The following is a 17,514-nucleotide window of genomic DNA, read 5'->3' as shown; positions in this document are numbered from 1 at the left end:
TCTTATATTTGAGAACGAAGGTTGTACAAGACATATGTAGGCAAGAACTAACTACACTCCATCCGTTTTAAAATATAATGACTATTTAAATTTTTAGATAAAATATAACAAATTATATATATGTACACCTACGTTCTCTTCACAGCCAATTACCACCGGACACCACGCTAAAGTTTTTCACCTATTTCCTATTCTCAACCAATGATAAATTATTTTTCTATACGTAATTCTACCAACTATCTTAATGCACATATATACAATTGTAATTTTTTTATATTCTGGGACGGACCGAGTAGAGTTTACCATAGATAATTACTGTTAAGGCTAAGGCATTCAATGTTAGTTGGCTCTGTCATTGTAGCCGGAGACATCTGTATATGTCTCACACTTGCAGTGTACCTGCAAGTACTATCTTAGCTATCTAGCTACTACTGTGCATCAGTGCAAGAAAGAAAAAAAACACATCGAAGCACAAGCAGCTGCATGCAGGACGTACACTGTACGTACGTATATGTACACGTCGGCATGCACTGTACATGTCTGTCTGACCAGGTGGGCCCACCAGCAGCAAATCGTCACATACAGATCAGTCAACAGAGGTCTACTCGATGGATGGTGATTTATTATTTTGTAGGGCAAACGCATGCAGTTAACAATAGGGGATCCGATGTTTGGGGCTTAGCTGCTAGCTTCTTGGAGCTTACTGCATGGGTTAAGTTCATCAGAGAGACAGAGATAATGTAGATCGATGTTGCTCTTCGTCGTTAACCCTAGCGACAGATCGGTCGGGTAAAGGTTTAACTAGGTTGTTAATTAAGTAACTAGTATATATAAGTAGAGCGTATCTTCTCTTCAGTGGGAATAAAGGGATCGTATTATCTTTTTACAATGTCAGGAGTCAAGAAACAGACAGGCACATCACGACATGTCTCCCTTGAACTCTAATGTTGAGTTGTTATCGTGTACAGTGGTAGATTTAGTACCATGTTGACTACGTGAAATTAGTCGACTTGGCCCATGCTTTAATTTACCATTCAATTTGGTTTATATATATGGCAGGCAATAGCTAGGATGAGTTAAAAATTAACCTCGTTAGCCACTCCTTTTGAAATAACCAAAGCCATGCTTTTGGCAAGCATGTTTCTGTAACACCTTAATTTACTACACACAACTCAACTGAACTCCAGTTAATTGTATATGGAAATCCATCCTGTCAGTAAATACATTCGAGTTTGCTTAGCTAGTGACTGAAACGACAAGCGGTAGTGTGGGCAATTAATTAGTGAAGTAGAATTAGATCGACCAGGGCCGTACGTACGTAGCATGTGACTGTACATATTTTACTGTCAATGATATCACTACGTGGAGCCCTCATCATCACCTGTCACCAAACTAAACAAAACAAAAGTTGTTAGGTGCCGCACCTAAACCGTACGTACTACACTAGCTACTTAATTAAACACACACACATAGCTATTTAAGTGGCTCAAAATATATTAATGTAGTAACTATTGAATATTCAACCGTTCTCAAATAGAGGATGTTCTAGATTATTTACAGAAAGATGTTAAAAAAAAATCTCAAGTTACTAGTTAAGGAGCAATTATAAATTTACTATTGGTTTAAACTGGTTTCGTAAAACTGTCACCTAAAGATTATAGATATCCTTGCAAAATAGGGAAAATCAGTGGGAAATTTACAAATGCTCTGTTGTTAAGGGATGTCAAAATATTAAAATATGAAACGTGGTTGTCATAAAAAAAACTTCATATACTAATTTTTTAATGTTTTTATAACACTTGGATAGAAAAGATAATGATAAAATATGTCTAGAAAACCTAGAGACTTCGTCGAAGACAAAAAAAGACACACTCCCTCCCGTTTCATATTAATTCACTCCATAATTTATTTTGGATTTGTTCTAAGTCCTTTTTAATTAGATTTTAACAAGTTTATAGAAAAACATATCAACCTCCATAACACTAAATTAGTTCCATTTAATGCACCATTCAATTTATTTTATTGTATAGTTATTTTGTGTCAGAAATGCTTGTTATATTTTCTAATAATCTAGTACAATTCGAAGAGTTTTGATTTATAACAAATTCGGATTAATTTATATGGAGTAATATCAGACATAGAGAGCAGTAGTTAATTAAATGAATACTTGTGATTTTGACTATGTTGTGAACTCTAAATACCACTTTGACCCCGTTTTCTTAATTTTGCTCATTTTTTTCAAGATAAAACTATCGTCTACCCTATTCCCTGAAGTCAACTCGATGGTGTTAAAGTCAAGGCCAAAATACCATTTATAGCCTTAGTTATTTGATTATACTTTCTCAAAGTTTTGTTTGTGCCAAGATGTGTAATAAATTTGTCAAGCTTTAATCAAAATTTTGTCCAATTTGTTAAATAAACAAAATCTTAAGAAAGTAGGGTACAAAGACAAGGGAACAAGTAATTATTTGGCCTTGATTTTGACCCGTTAATATAACTTCACAGAATACGAGCATTAGATGTTAGTTTTATAAAGCGGGTCAAATAAGTAAAGTTAAGAAAACATGGTTAGATTGGTATATCGTTAGAATTCAAAATAGGATAAAAGCACAATTGCCCCTTAATTAAAACTGAGATCGCTTTTCTTAATTTATTGTGGCGGGAATAACGTGCGAAGAGACAGCCAAGAAGCCATGCAAATGGTAGTAATCAGTAAGCTTAACATGTGTGGTCCTATGCAAATCAATTAACATCCCTTTTATGTAGTAAACCATCTTTTCATTTATGTTTATACTTATAAGCTAAAATTTAAATTTTTAACTTTAAATTCGGTGTTGATTTTGATGTTTTTCACCGAAGTTTATTTTTCAGCCTTGGCTTTTAGATCGCTAAAAATATATAAATAAAAAATTTTATTCACAAATTATTTTTCGTTTACCTATTTTTTATTTGGTTTTTATATGAAACACCTAAACAGTAACCCTCCAAGACCTCTGCCAGGTGGAGGGGTCTCGATGACAATGACCATGCATATATGCATGGTTTGTTACTGAAAAAATCACTATGAAAATGATAAAACTTTAGGAGATATAGTATATGTCTCGATCGTTGCCTAGCACCGCACACGTACAGAACTATAGCTTCTCAGGTGCAAGCTCCCGCAATTATTATTATTTTAGATAAAATTAAAGTTAAACTTTTAAACTTTAATTATTAATAACTTTAAAAATATTTACCTAAAGAACAATATAATAATAGGTATAAATTAGCGTTAAAAGCTAATTTTAATAAAAATAAAAGTATATCTATTTATTGTATATATTATAACAGAGAATCATAGTCAATGATATGTTTTGAAGACTGGATCATTGTCTAAAACGGGTACAAATTATCCAACCGAAGGGATGGAGTATATGGTTATTTTAGACATGCATGATGCGTCATTGGACGCTTTAATTTGAAGTTGTCGACGTCTTTAACTTCTTTTACACATAACTAGCTTGTGATTCAGTGCTTGTACCCTACCAAGCTACATATAACATTGTTAATTTGGACTTTGCAATATATATATACAACATGTGTATGAATTATGCAAGTTATTTTATACTAGAGTATACTAGTAACTAGCTGGCGTGCGATTCAGTGTGTTTGTACCCTGCCAGTCTGCCACAAATTAATTAAGCATTATTTTTTAATTTTGAGGGCATGCGTATTTTTATAGTTGAACACGATCGATCCTATCTCCAATCTGGTAGAAACATATTGCAATTCAAAAGCCTTAATTTACTGATGAATAAGTGTATGAGCACGTACGTTTGTTTCAGTGCTCAACATTTCTCTAATCAATTTCCAACCACCATTTCGGTCAAGGCTTTAGTACGTACCTCTCTACTATTAAATCTCCCCCAAGATTACAACTGTGCACACTTTGACAGCCAGTGTACGTTTCCCTTCAGAGGAAGGCCACAGACCGTACCAAGCTTACCTGTAAAAATTTGCAGATGCTTGCTGTTTCCAGATCAGTTAATTGTACCACACATTTCCACAATTCCCACGCAATGTATGTACGGATCCATCTGATGTTTTGTGCTATTAGATGATGTTTTAGGGCCCCGTTCGTCCGTCGGTGAGATGGATAAGATAACTTATCCGGCACGAAAAATATAGTAATAGATTAGTACATAATTAATTAATTATTAATTATTAAAAAACATGAAATAGACAAATATGATTTTTAAAAGCAACTTTCCTATAGAAATTTTTTGCAAAAAATATAGTTCGGGAAGCGTACGCGCGGAAAACGAGAGGGATAAGATAACTTATCCAGCTCCCGATCGTGGCCTAGGTTGTGTGGTAAAATTTGGAACCTTAATTTACTTATATACAAAAGAAATTAAGACTTTTTTTGAAGGATAAAGAAATTAAGATTTAATTGATACTCCATTCCTTAACATCCTCATTTTTTCGCTGTTCTTTATGCTTATAAGAATTTAAATTTTCAACTTTAAATTTAGAGTTAATTTTGAAAAATTTTCATCGTAGTTTATTTTTCAGTGTTGGCTTTTAGATCGCTAAGAACATGAATATAAAAGTTTATTCATAAATTATCTTCTATTTATAAATATGTTATTTTGTTTTTTCCTTCCACAAGCGAAAAGATGACTCCCTAAATATTTTATGTTTCAGACAATAAACCATACTAATTGCTCACTAATTATGTGTCCTAAATGTCAAATATAAGTGGCGAAGGAAGTATGTGATAAACATATTGGCAAATTTTCATAATAATATTTAGGTGTTATTATATTTTAGTTTCTTTAATATATGATTAAAAAGTACTATATATTATGGAAGGTGTGTGTATATATATAGAATATTAAGATGTGCCATGCATGCTTACCTTTGGAATATAAAATACGGAAAATAATAATATATTTGGGCTGAATGTTTTTTACTAAAATATAATCAATCAAATTGTTGGATTTTGTAGTCTTTTCGTACCAAGTCTCAGCGCTACTTCAATCAGCGAGTATAAATTACCCAACCAAACAATAAATAATAGGTACGAGCCAACTAGTTCATTTTTGAAAAATGAACAGTACCAAATCGATCTATGCATGCAAGATTCAATTTTCAACCAAAATTTACTTGTGACACTGTGCATCAACTATATGGATCTGCAGCATGCTGCAGGGGTTTCAGATCATGATAGTGGTCCTATACATGAACAATCAAAGAAGGAGCAATGGGGTCTCTCCTTCATATATTTCTTCTATTGGATTAGTTGGCACTTGCCAATCCTGCTGCTATATAGTTGTTGCTCTACTGCTGTAGTTGTTGCTGATCGACCAGAGCATATTGATTTTGTCCTGAAGATGTCAAAGAAATTTATGAGTAGACCCACAGAAGGATCATACCATTCATTGCAAATGGGCTGATTAGTCATGGAGGCCATCTAATTTTTTGTTTGCTTCATGAAAAGCCAAGGGTAGAGTCAAGAATTTGGAGGGAAAATGTACTTGAATTGAAATGTACCAGCTCCGGGATGCATTGAATTTTGGTTTCTCTCCTCACTAGTGTCTCTTAATTTGTCTTGTCAGCTAACTTGACCGGACTGGGGCTGCGTTCGAACGAGCCTATCTGGCTAAACTACTTCTCGATTTCTGTTAGCACGCTTTTCAAACTACTAAATAATGTATTTCGTGTAAAAAAATTATATAGAAATTGTTTTAGAAGATCAAATAAATCCATTTAAAAAACTTCCATATTACAGAGCTACTACGTTTGTCCTTAAAAAGCTTTATTCTAACTCATTTTATACATACTACAAATATAAAGCCAAAAAGGCTAAAATATCACTCACTCTTCTAACTTTAATCCATCTCCCATTTTCTCAAACTCCAGTAAATTTGTACTTCACTTTCTCCAACTCAAATACATTACTTTTTTTAAGTAGTAGCTTTTTGGGACAAATGAAGAGTGCAAAAATAAAATCTTTGTGTGACGCACGGATTAATACGTAGAGCTAGCTAACTTATTTGTCTTGTTATGTCTGCTTTAACCTTGTTACGATGATAAAATATTTAATTACCAGCTCAGGGTAAAACAACAAAATATGCCCATGTGACCCAAACAGGTAGAGAGAGAGAGAGAGTAGTACCAGGTCCATAATAAAACTTGCAGTGATTTTGAATATGAAAGTGTGAGTCAGAATGATGCATGGAGATAAAATGGCAAACTGAAACCTAGAAGAGTGCTTGCTACTAATGCTGTAAGGGCATTCTCAACCCATAACACTAGATATGGTTTCTATAAACTTCACATCATAAAAAAACTAGTACTAGACACTACTCTTCTAATGCAAACACCACTATTCCACACTTAAATTTAATGCTACTTATCTCACATGATATCTTGGATGTTGCGTAGAAACCATGTCTTATGCAAGACATGGTTTCATTCTCTTTCCTCATTTATTCACTTGTCACATCATTTTTCATCCTATGTGGCAACTTATTTAATGCTATAGACAACATCCTAGTCATTGGTTAGGAATGCCCTTATCCTGTTTTTCATTCAGACACTAAGGCCCCGTTTAGATTGAAAAAAAATTTGGGACAAGTGTCACGTCAAATATTTGATCAGACGTCGGAAGAGATTTTTCGACATGAATGAAAAAACGAATTTCACGGCTAGCCTGAAAACCGCGAGACGAATCTTTTGAGCCTAATTAATCCGTCATTAGCACATGTTGGTTACTGTAGCACTTATGGCTAATCATGGACTAATTAGGCTCAAAAGATTCGTCTCAAAATTTCTTCCGTAACTGTGCAATTAGTTTTTTGGTTCATCTATGTTTAATACTTTATTTAGATGTCCAAAGATTCGATGTGATGTTTTTTTTAAAAAAAAATTGGAAACTAAACCAGGCTTGCTTAACACTACATGTCTCTGCATATCTGACCAAAATGAATCACACATCATACATTCATACATGTGGTAAAATTTGCAGGGACGAGTAGTTATCAATTAGCAATAGATTCCTGTGTGCATGCATAGTATGTCCCAGCACTGCCACTCATGTCTCACCAAACATGTCAGCGTGGCCTCCATATACGCCATTAGTTTGATCTGCAGGCTTAATCAGGCGATGGTCCGTACGGCCATCCTGCCTGCAGCTTCCTACGTGATCTGCATGCATGCAAAATTTGCCAAAATAAAAATATTTTCTTTGAATTTTACAGAAATTAGTTCACTTCTCCTATAATTAAAGTTCCTTCATTAAAAAACTTAGTTTTTTATTTTCCCTGTTCAGAAAATTGATGTGATTGATTAAATACTTGATTCTGGTTTTTTGTGCATTTTTTGAATTTAACGAACTTTCAGGTCCTCCTCTGCTGGGAATATCTTCAAAAGACATCAAACCATTTCCTGTAAAAAAGATCATATAAGATTCTTGAGTTCAGAGAAGCCCTCAACAAATCATGCCTGGATCTAACTCCATGATTCATGATTTGTTATTGGATTCATATGTTTGGAGTTTGAAATGTGGCTTGGTGTAAATGAAGTTTATGTGTAATGTCAGAAAAGGGAAAAGATGGGGGCACTGATAATTAAAGGAGGCAATGGAACTCGCAGTTGGCAGGTGCACAGCAGGGTCCTTGTGGTCGATCGGACAGCAGTGGACGGCTGGGATGATCCGATTGTTTGCCAGTGTGAAAAATTATTATTAGGTGGCTGGGCCCACAGTGCTGATGTGCAGCCCACTTCGCCTACAAGGGCAGGGCCCACCTGTCAGTGGTCCCCCAGATGAAAGGTATATGAGCTATGACAAAAGGCCACATCAACATGGAGCTAGCTAGCAAGGGTAAAAGCTACTATTACCACCTTTTATCTCTCTCTTTTTTTTTCTTTGCTGCATTACTCTCTTTAAATAAACTCATATTGTCTTAAACATGTGTAGTATTTAATTTGCAGCTTCTCGATCTTCTCAGCTATCCATTGAAATATATACAAGGTTTTGAAATCGAAACGGTTTGGTGGGTCGGCTTGGTTTAGTTCAAAAACTTGCCAACCGAGGTTAATTATCCTGTGTAATATCTTGCAACAGTTTTGAAGCTCGGCGTTATACTAGGTAAGCGAGATCGATTTTAATTATTATCTTCATTTCAGAATATATAAGAATTTCGAGCATTATTTAAATTTATACCAATACTGATGAATATATATGCATATATAAATAATTAATATATATTAATATATAGAAGAATTTAGACATAGGTAAAATATCTTATAATATAAAATGGATGGAGTACCAAAATGGATGGTCGAAAGTTGTTCGAATGTCAATTTTTCTTAGACATTTATGGTATGCCTTTTCTCGTTGATTTAGCAGGTGAGTGAAATAACCTCGAGACCTCGCCCATGGTTGGGTCAAGCAAGATCAAATATTAAATTGTTACCATTAATCTAACAACCAATCGTACACACTTATCAAATGCTCAACATTTTCAGTTAAATTTTTTGTAACTTCTAAATTTTGTGCCAAGTGGCAGGTTGTACCCCTCGTGCGGCTTATTCGACAATGAACATAGAGAATTACAAAAAAAAAATGGAGTATATCTCATGAAAATACATATCCTCTCAAGCTAGCATAACTTTTTTTGATGAAAAGCTAGCACAATTATTATCTTGCTAAAGTTTTACAAACACTAATTAACCATCGCCTTAAAGTGGATTTTACCTAGACTGTTTAATAAATATGGACATGAATAATGATGGTGTGTGCAATTCATAGACTGAAAATTAACCTTCTCTGTTGTGCTGTAGTAATGCAGTCGACCCCTTTTCTGCTCTCCAGTAGCAACATTCTTGAATCTAGATGCCTCCTGCTATCTATGTGAGCTTCTAGTATATGAGCTGAGCCCCATTTATTACAGCTCTGAATCCACTTCAGTTGCATTCTGTCCATGGATGCATCATGCATGCATCCTGACTCTCTCTCTCTCTCTCTCTCTCTCTAGCAAATGCTACGAACTGTCAGTAACAGCATGCAGTAAAAATTCCAGCAGCTGATCCATCCATGCATCAGCGTGCAGCATGCTGCCTCCTCCCGTATTAAACCCTTTCCCTGTTGCAGAGACAGACAGACAGAGAGAGAGACAGCGAGGAGGAGGAGGAAGAACAAGAGAGTGCGATCTACTCGGCTCGATCTGAAGCTCCATGAGCATGAGCTGAGTTTTTTTTCACCAGCCCTCCTCTCATTCCGTCCCACAATCATTTGCTCCACCCTAGCTAGCTCGCTCGTGTTCGTCACCGTCTGGCTTTCATCCATATAATTCTGCAGCTTGTCCTCTCTCTCTCTCTCGCCTTTATCACACGCCTTCGCCATCATCACCTCCATCGATCGATCTTCTTGTCGCCGCCACGCCGGCTAGCTAGTTGCTTCGTCCTGCCGCCGCCATGGCTGGCTAGCTACAAAAGGAGCATGTCTAGTGCGTAGCTGTGGAGCTCGGTGGTGGAGTGGAATTTCACTTGACCTAGCTAGCTAGCGTCGCTAGTTCTTGGCGGCTTGTCTTCTTGGTGATCTTGGCATTGTAGCGCAAGGTTTGATGGGGCTCGAGCTCGAGCTGTCGTCGGAATTGGCCGCGCTCCGGCCGGTTCGGGTGACGGCGACGCGGCCGGAGGGCGACGCGTGCGCAGCTGGTAGTGGTGACGCCCGTGTGCAGGAGGAGAGTGGACCGGCCACGGTGCGGCAAGGTGGGGATGGTGGTGACGGTGGCGAGAAGGACGATGGCACGCCGGCCGAATCAGCCGGATGCGCCACGCCGACGTCGGCAGCGAGCGCGCTGCGGCCGGCCACGGTGTGCCCGCCGGCGCCGCGGAAGCCGAGGCCGGGGAAGAGGATGAAGCGCTGCTGCTGCGGCCGGCCACGACGGTCATTCTTCCCGGTGCCGCACGACCTCGCCGCCGTGTTCGTGGCGCGCGCCCCGCCAGCCACGTCGCCGCCGTGCCCTCCGGCCAAGAAGATCCGCGTCCACGCCGTGGGGTGATCCGTGCCGCCGCCGGCTGATGCCTGATGCTGCTGCATTCCCGACGAAGGTCGCTAGCTCACCATAGCGTCTGCACGCCATTGCCGCTACTGGAAGAAACAAACTACTCCGAATTGGAATTGCCATGGTTTGCCGTACGCCATGTGTGCTGCTCCACAAGTTCGATTACTTCTAGTGTCGTAGTTGCAGTGGCTTAATTTCTTTCTCAAATCAAGGAAGATCAAGTTCGAAATAATCAAATTGTAAATACTTTCTTCCTCAGGCTGCGCGAAAATGTCGCGCATATCAGAATCAAGACTGAACGCAAGGTACGGTGGAATTATAGACACACATTTTCCCCCTGCGAATCAAGAGTCCAAGATCAATTCGCTGTTCAAAACTGGTGTTGATATATATGATTTGCTATGAATTGTTGTGTATTTTGCCTAGATTTTTGCGGTCTCAGTTGTTCTCCTCTGCAAAACTCTATTGGTATTGTATCTTTTCTTGGACCACTTAAACTAAAATTCAGAAAAGAAAAAAGGCAAGCTAAGCTCAGATGATTGATCTCAACTTATATGGTTGATTTCTCTTAAATTTGCTAAAATTTCTCTTTAATTTGGTTGATAGAAAAAAAAAGTAGAGTTGGGTAGTAAGAGAGGAAAGGAGCCTGACGTGAGCTTCCAAAGAGTGTCCTCTTGCTGTAGTCTTTTGGGTACCTAAAGAAAGATGAATGAGCATTGATCAGAGCAAAATTCAGACATCAGAGCAGAGCAGAACAGATCTGAAGCACACAAAAAAAAGGCAGTTAATGTCACTCCTTCAGATCTGAGTTTCTTGCAGGTCCAGGGCTCTCTTGAGGGTTTAATGATTTGCCTGCTTATCTACTGTTCATCTCTAATTGTACCACCTGCATTATTTTTTCCTTCCCTGAAGAACCAACCATATATGCAGAACTATACATTCAGTAAGTCAGTCAGCTCACAGTATAACGGTAGACTGTACTATACCAGTACGTATATTATGACCATTTGGCATCCAAAGGAGCAATTTTACGGTACAACAAAAAGTATCTCGAGGTACCGGTATCTCGCGGTACCAAATCATTTCTGATCATTGGATCTAAACATGCACATCCTACTCAGCTAAATCCAATAATGAAAAACGATTTCATACCTCGAGGCACCGGTATCTCGAATTATTTTTGTTGAACCAGAGCAAATCTTTTTTCTTTTGACCACATTTATTTTCTCTTGAGAAGCAATTTAATCAACCTGTTGTACATCCAGATGGGAAAAAGACAAGCAGAAACGCATTCGGACTAGGAACGGTTTCTGGTACGTGACAAAGGATGTTTCTTCTCGTCCTTTTGCTGCCACTGCGATATTCTGGGGAAAGAAAAGAAGTCTGAATATTTTCTGCCCAGATAAAAACAGGAGATCTGTATAGTGGATGAGTGAGCAGCTAGCTGCGTGTATGTACGTGGATGCGCCATGCATGCGTGGATGCTCCCTCTCGGGCAGCTACCTTCCAAAATCTAACCTATTTTTGTCTTTGATCATGAGCAAACGTCGCCATTCCATTTGTTCTTGATGTCTTCAGACTTTTCACTTAGTCCAGTCTTTTCAGAGCCTCTCATGTTTATCTGACGGAAACAAAGGCTAGGAGTCTAGGAGAAAATTGTTTGTACCAATGTAAGTTGCAATAGTTGGCGCATGCTTGATAAAAACTTATAGCGAGTATTTTCATTTGCCATCTTAATCTTTTAGTCGGATTAACGGTACCTTTATGGTGGTATCTACTACTAGCTAGTATGCTATTAACAACAAAAACAATCAATGACAATGGTTGGTTTATGAGTTATACTTTGAAAAAAATATATTCCACTGCCAATAGTTTTAGTGGTAGTATAAGTAAATACAATTCATTATCAGACGCCCTCTACTCGTAGTATTATACTAATAGTATCATCGTCGGTAGAAAAATATTGGCCATTGACATAGACTCCTATTATGAGTAGGAAAAAATATGAGTTCGCCTAGTGATCAAATATTTGAAAATTTTAATTCCATCAATCAAATCCGATTATTGCTGTTGGATTGTAATATGAAGCATGCACGCAAGTTAAAAATCTCATGCACGTCCTCCCTCTTCAGCCCACATGTATTGCGCGTGTGTTTGACAGAAGAAAAAAAAATCAAACATTTGATTAATAGCAAAAGTGAAAAATATTCACTAACAATAGTTGATGCGGTAGGATAAATATATTTTATCCATTGGATTATAACAAAACAATCGATCTAGGTTAGTTCTATTACCAGTAAGTAGAGACCAGAGAGTATTGTTCAACACCTAAAAAGTTGCGTTGTCTCAATTTATTTGATCTACACTATTTCAAAACATCTCCGAAAAACGAATTATCGATATTGTCAAATTTTATATCGCTCTTGTATGCTGGTTGCTAAACTGGGAATGGAGTTGCAGTGATTGAGGGACCAATGATGGCGCATGTCGTCTCTGTTGATGAACAAGGCCATGGCAGAGCAGGGCGGCTCTCACTCACTCACTCTCAGACACGCACAGAGCACCGCATGATGATTGATACATGAAGCACACCGAATCATTCCGGCCGGGCGGCACATGGCGTGATGCGTCGTCGGTCCTGGACCTGCGTTTGTTGCTGCCTGCACTGTGTCGCAGTACTACCAAACTACCAACCCTCTTGTACTTTGGTCCTTGACGCTTAATTACTGGGGTTTCCTGGGCGTAACTTCAGACAGTCAGTCTTCGTTTCATCGCTCACTCACTGCCTAAACTCTCTGGTAAACACAGCCTTCAGCTGCTTCACTGTTGATGGGGCTGCAGGCTGCAGCCAGTACAAAGATGGCATCTCTCTCATAATTAATTTCGAAGAGCGAGCTATTAGATACCCAGTAGAGTGAAGACAATGACAGCTTGGTTACCCATAATCTGGCTTTGTCGCAGCTCCCAAACAGGATCGTCGCAGCATGTCAAGTAACTATCCCAGAATCACATCAGCATCAGCAGGCAGCAGCAGCAGCAGCATGAGAAGCAGCAACAAGATCCCCACCGATTTCACTGGACAAAAACCGTTCCCCTCATCATGTGAAAGAAACTTTGCTGCTGGTGCTGGTAGCAGCTTCAATTCGATCGCTTTTCTTGCATTGTCAAACAGAAAAGAGAGAGAGAGAGAGGGGAGCCTACTAGTGCCTTTTTTTTTCCGCCTTTTGGCCGGGTCGATCACATGCTCTGCTGCTCGTCTTCTTCATTAGCAGCAGCAGCAGCGGGCGTTCGTTGGCATGTTTGGTTGTTCCTGTTCTTTTCTGACGATTTGGTGGGAGGAGAAAGGTTAAAGCGGCCTAGCCACCACCGTCCGTCGTACGCGACGCGACCGCGAGGAGGAGGCGATGCGAGGCGCGCGGCGCGGGCGTGTGATTTTGAGCGGAAAATCGCGCGGATTTGTGGGTGGGGGCGTGCGCGATGGGGCCGGCCGGTTTGAGGCCCAAAGGCAAGTACGTAACCGGGTCACCCCCTACTCCGCTACGCACCGTCGCCGTCGTCAGATAAGTAGGCTGCATATGGGCCTCGTCTGGTTTGGAGAGAGTGGGGAGGGAGAAAATTGGTTCACAGGTTAATAGCGGTGGCAAAAATAAGCGAGATTGAGAGAGATATCAAGACCAAAACTAGAATGACCGAGACGGGAATTTTCGAGAAAATTGCAATTATAGCATACTCAAAATATGGCTTTGATGTCCTAGAGTTTCTATTCGTCAAAACGCCACTCTCAAACCAATTGAGCTTTTCTCAAACCAATTGAGTTTTTGTTAAAATACCATTTATCCTTTTTGCTGCAAATAAAACTGATTATATCTATATTTGTCTCTGTTGACCAAAATGCCACTCAACTAGCCGGACGAGATTGGACGAGAGCGTAGAGAGACCAGAAACTGGCAGGGGTGGTTATAATAGCTTGTGAATGACATAACGACGAAATCATGTCTTGAGAATGTTATAATAGCAATTTTCTCGGAATTTTGGGTTATAAACACGGGTAGCATTTTTTACTAACCAAAATTAATTCAGTTAATTTGGTCATCATTGTTCGTTAATTGAATTAACTGAAATTAGGAAAAATGTTATATAGCTATACTAATCTTGGTGATTTGGAGCATAGTTTAGGAGTAGGAGTAAGTATGATTAATGTTATCTTGGTAAATTATTACATATATATTGTTTGTTATCATCGTGTGTTGTTTAATTTACAAAACATGTTATAAATGAGGGGACATCTATACTCTATACTCCTATAAAATAGAGTAGCGGTGGTGATGAATCTATCACTTACCCCACCACCAATTCTCTCCTATTTTTTTAAAAAAGGAAAAATAAATATAAATCCCATATATCAAACCACTTTCATTAATTCTACTTTTCTGTGGAAAAAACAAAGTACTGTGCCCCCTAACAAATATAAGTATCAATTTAGAAATAATATTTTTGAAAAATAGTAATAATATGTTAATGATAATTTTCTTTAATAAAATCCTGTTGGATCCCTAATTTTTAAAAGAAAGTTGACTATAGACCTGCATGTCAATCATCTCCACTAACTTTATTTTTTCATGAAAAGAAAAAAAAACCGTGAAATGAATAGACCAACAGGTTGTTAACAAATGTACACAGTAATTAAGGTGATAAATCAAAAAAATTTAATAAAATCTCGTTGCAACGCATGAGCAATATGCTATTACCACCAAAATTTTATAATAATTTGCTTGATTTTTTATCTCCTGGAACTATCATATATTTCTGTAACCAAAGACTGAACCAAACTAACCAAAGTCGGATCGCTCGATCTTAAAAAAAAATCAACATAATTCGGTCTTGCGTTTTAGATAACCAGATTTTTCTTAAAAGCCAAAATACCAAACTGAATAAATTGGACGCCCACCCATGTTTCCAAACTAACCATACATCAATTATGATGATTCATGCATACTCCGCCACCGTCCCTTTTCTTGCATGATGAAGGTTGGAGTACTTGCTTACCTGGCTGCCCCGTTGTGCAGCCAAAATAAAGCTTGGGATAATCCAAGCGGGCAGCGGCCAATCCAACCACAGGGAAGGAGGCAGGACCTGATGAAAGCTCCCGTCTTCCATGTTGTAAACACCGATGTCCCTCGCGCATTCCGGCGCGTATTGCTCCTCGTTATCGGTGTAATAGATGTGGTTGGGCAGGATCCCCGGACTGTCCGCCACGGCGAGGCCGAATGAGTTGTTGCATCCCAAGAAGAGTGCGTGGTGGCCACCGAGGTCCTCGATCTCCGCCACCGTCCCTGCCGCGGAATCCACCCGGTACACCTTGATCAAGTGCGTGTTCCACACGTCGTCGTAGGGCACGCTTCGATCCGCCCGCCATGCCGTGTAGGCTTGGAGGTTTGCTGCCCCCATGTACCTGCACACCAGGAGCCATCCGTCGCCGCCTAGCCATGGCGCGTCGACGAGGTAGTTGGTGTGCCACATCGCGCACTCTTGGGCGGGGAGTATGGTTGCTCTCTCCAGGGCCGGCTCGCCGTTGAGGTCGAACTCGTGAATGGTGCCGTCTGCGCGCATCCCGTAGAGCTTCCGGCCGTCGGCTCTGAAGGCGACGTCGACACATAGCAGGTTTCCGGTTGGCGTACGTATCCACGTCCAGTGCGGGTCGCCCAGCCTCGCAAACGAGATCTGGCCCTGGGGACGGTGGAGGAGCACGACAATGCAGTCGCGGCCGTCGGACGGATCAGAGGAGAGGAAGACACGTTGGTAGATGTACTCCGACAACTCGCGCGCGGTCATCGTCATGGGTGGGTTGGCCCGCGGCTCCACTCGCAGGCCGCAGCAACCAATTGTATGGGTAGACCACGTACCAACCCGGGACAACGGCGCCATCGTCGTCGAACAGTCGCCTCACCATCTCAATGGTGGTGACCGGGGGGAGGTTGCTGATCTGCTGGCCGGTGACGGGGTTGACGAGGTGGAGCGCCGCGTCGTCGTCGGTGGTGGCGAGCCAGCCGTGGGAGGCGCCGAGCCACCGGCGGTGGACATGGGGCCCCGGGAGCGGCACGGTGTAGGACCGGTGGTCGGTGAGGCTGTAGAGGCTGGCCACGTTGGAGTCGTCGCCGGTGTCCGCGGTGGTGTAGAGCAGGCAGGGCGTCAGTGGGAGGGAGAGGAGGTGGTGCTGGCCGCGGACGTACGACGACGAGGTGTTCCACCACTGGCAGACGGCGCCGGCGCGGACGAGGTCGCCGATGTCTAGCGTCTCGAGGATTGTGATCAGCACGTCGGCCGGCAAGTCCGACCAGGGGCCGGCATGGCTGTCCATGAGAACAGCTGAGTTACTACCCTTCTTCTACTGATTCCTGATGTTGTTCAGCTTTAATTCTGGTAGGTAAAGAGTTTTGAGGCGCGACGAATCAGTCCCATACTACGGACTAATTAAGATAGGAGGACATACCTTTTAAATCGGTTTAGAATTATTGGAGGGTGCGACAAGGCTTTTCGCGTTTTCGGTGTCACACATTGCACACGATTGCCAGCCAGAAAGTGAAGGCCCGGCTGTCGGGTTCGATTCTGGAAGTTGGAATTAAGTTGACACAGATTGAAGGATTAAAATAGATTATTTGCTCCGCGCCATGAAAATATATTTTCTCAAAAAAAACAAAAAATTCTGCTACATAGCTTAAACCATTTGTTTTATGCTATTTGCTAAATTTAATCTTTAAAAATATTTAGTGTCTTCCTGTAATAAAGTAGATAATCCATGGCAATAATATGCTCAATGAGACAAAACGGTAGAAAATATACATATTTAAAAGTACTAGGCTGGTATATGTGGGTAAGAATCCAATTAAGATGTGTTTAGTTGTTTGTATCTATGTAGCTTAGCTCATCTTCCTTATATAGGCTGAGTTTAGTCTGGTTCAGCAATTAATTAAGTATATACGCGTGTATCTGTTCAGCTGTTATATTAAATGAACCTAAATATGGCTATCAGAGATATGATATGCACAATATTTTGTTTGTTTGGTTATCTCTTTACTATTTTGTATATGTGAGGTTACCTCTATAATATTACATATATAAAAAATATATGAATGGGCATATAATGTAATCAAAATGATTTATTCTTATTACTTTCACATGCAAATGATTCTATATATAAAATTAGATGTAATATTAAGAGAAAATCTATAGTGTATCATTGACTTTGCACAATTCCATAATTTGCTCCTAATTGACCAGCCACTGCCCTTGCCAACCACGACAGGGTTTATATTTAACACATCATTGATCATTGTCCGGTGAATTTTTCCCCTTAGTTTCCCTAGCCCCATGCACCTTGCTTCGACATCGGCGTGGTCGGGCAGGCGCATGAGGGTGGCTCATCGGCGGGGCCAATGATGGCTCTGGCGCCAGTCGAGAA

General features: G+C 40.1%; 2 protein-coding genes across 2 annotated transcripts; one reads left to right on the top strand and one right to left on the bottom strand.

Annotated features, from left to right (window-relative positions):
* Window positions 1–9,154: 9,154 nt before the first annotated feature.
* Window positions 9,155–10,571, top strand: LOC121054775. Its single transcript, XM_040525431.1, has one exon. The coding sequence runs from the start codon at window positions 9,612–9,614 to the stop codon at window positions 10,050–10,052; it is 441 nt and encodes a 146-aa protein (XP_040381365.1). The 5' UTR covers window positions 9,155–9,611; the 3' UTR covers window positions 10,053–10,571.
* Window positions 10,572–14,841: 4,270 nt separating this feature from the next.
* On the bottom strand, window positions 14,842–16,413 carry LOC102699418. The gene is made up of 2 exons (XM_006657153.2): window positions 16,003–16,413; window positions 14,842–15,911 (listed from the first exon to the last, which is right to left on the bottom strand). The coding sequence occupies exons 1-2, from the start codon at window positions 16,411–16,413 to the stop codon at window positions 15,042–15,044; spliced, it is 1,281 nt and encodes a 426-aa protein (XP_006657216.2). The 3' UTR covers window positions 14,842–15,041.
* Window positions 16,414–17,514: the final 1,101 nt, after the last annotated feature.

This window comes from Oryza brachyantha, chromosome 6 (genome assembly GCF_000231095.2).
Source record: "Oryza brachyantha chromosome 6, ObraRS2, whole genome shotgun sequence".
Taxonomy (NCBI): Eukaryota; Viridiplantae; Streptophyta; class Magnoliopsida; order Poales; family Poaceae; genus Oryza; species Oryza brachyantha.
Note: the sequence above shows the minus strand (reverse complement) of the source record. Positions and strands in the feature narration are given on the sequence as shown.

Bases quoted from the DNA above. Each gene is read 5' to 3' on its own strand.
- LOC102699418 (XM_006657153.2), bottom strand. From the start codon at position 16,413: ATGGACAGCCATGCCGGCCCCTGGTCGGACTTGCCGGCCGACGTGCTG. The intron at 15,912-16,002 runs GTGAGGCGACTG...CTGCGAGTGGAG, and splicing joins CGGTCACCACCATTGAGATG to CCGCGGGCCAACCCACCCAT.
- LOC121054775 (XM_040525431.1), top strand. From the start codon at position 9,612: ATGGGGCTCGAGCTCGAGCTGTCGTCGGAATTGGCCGCGCTCCGGCCG.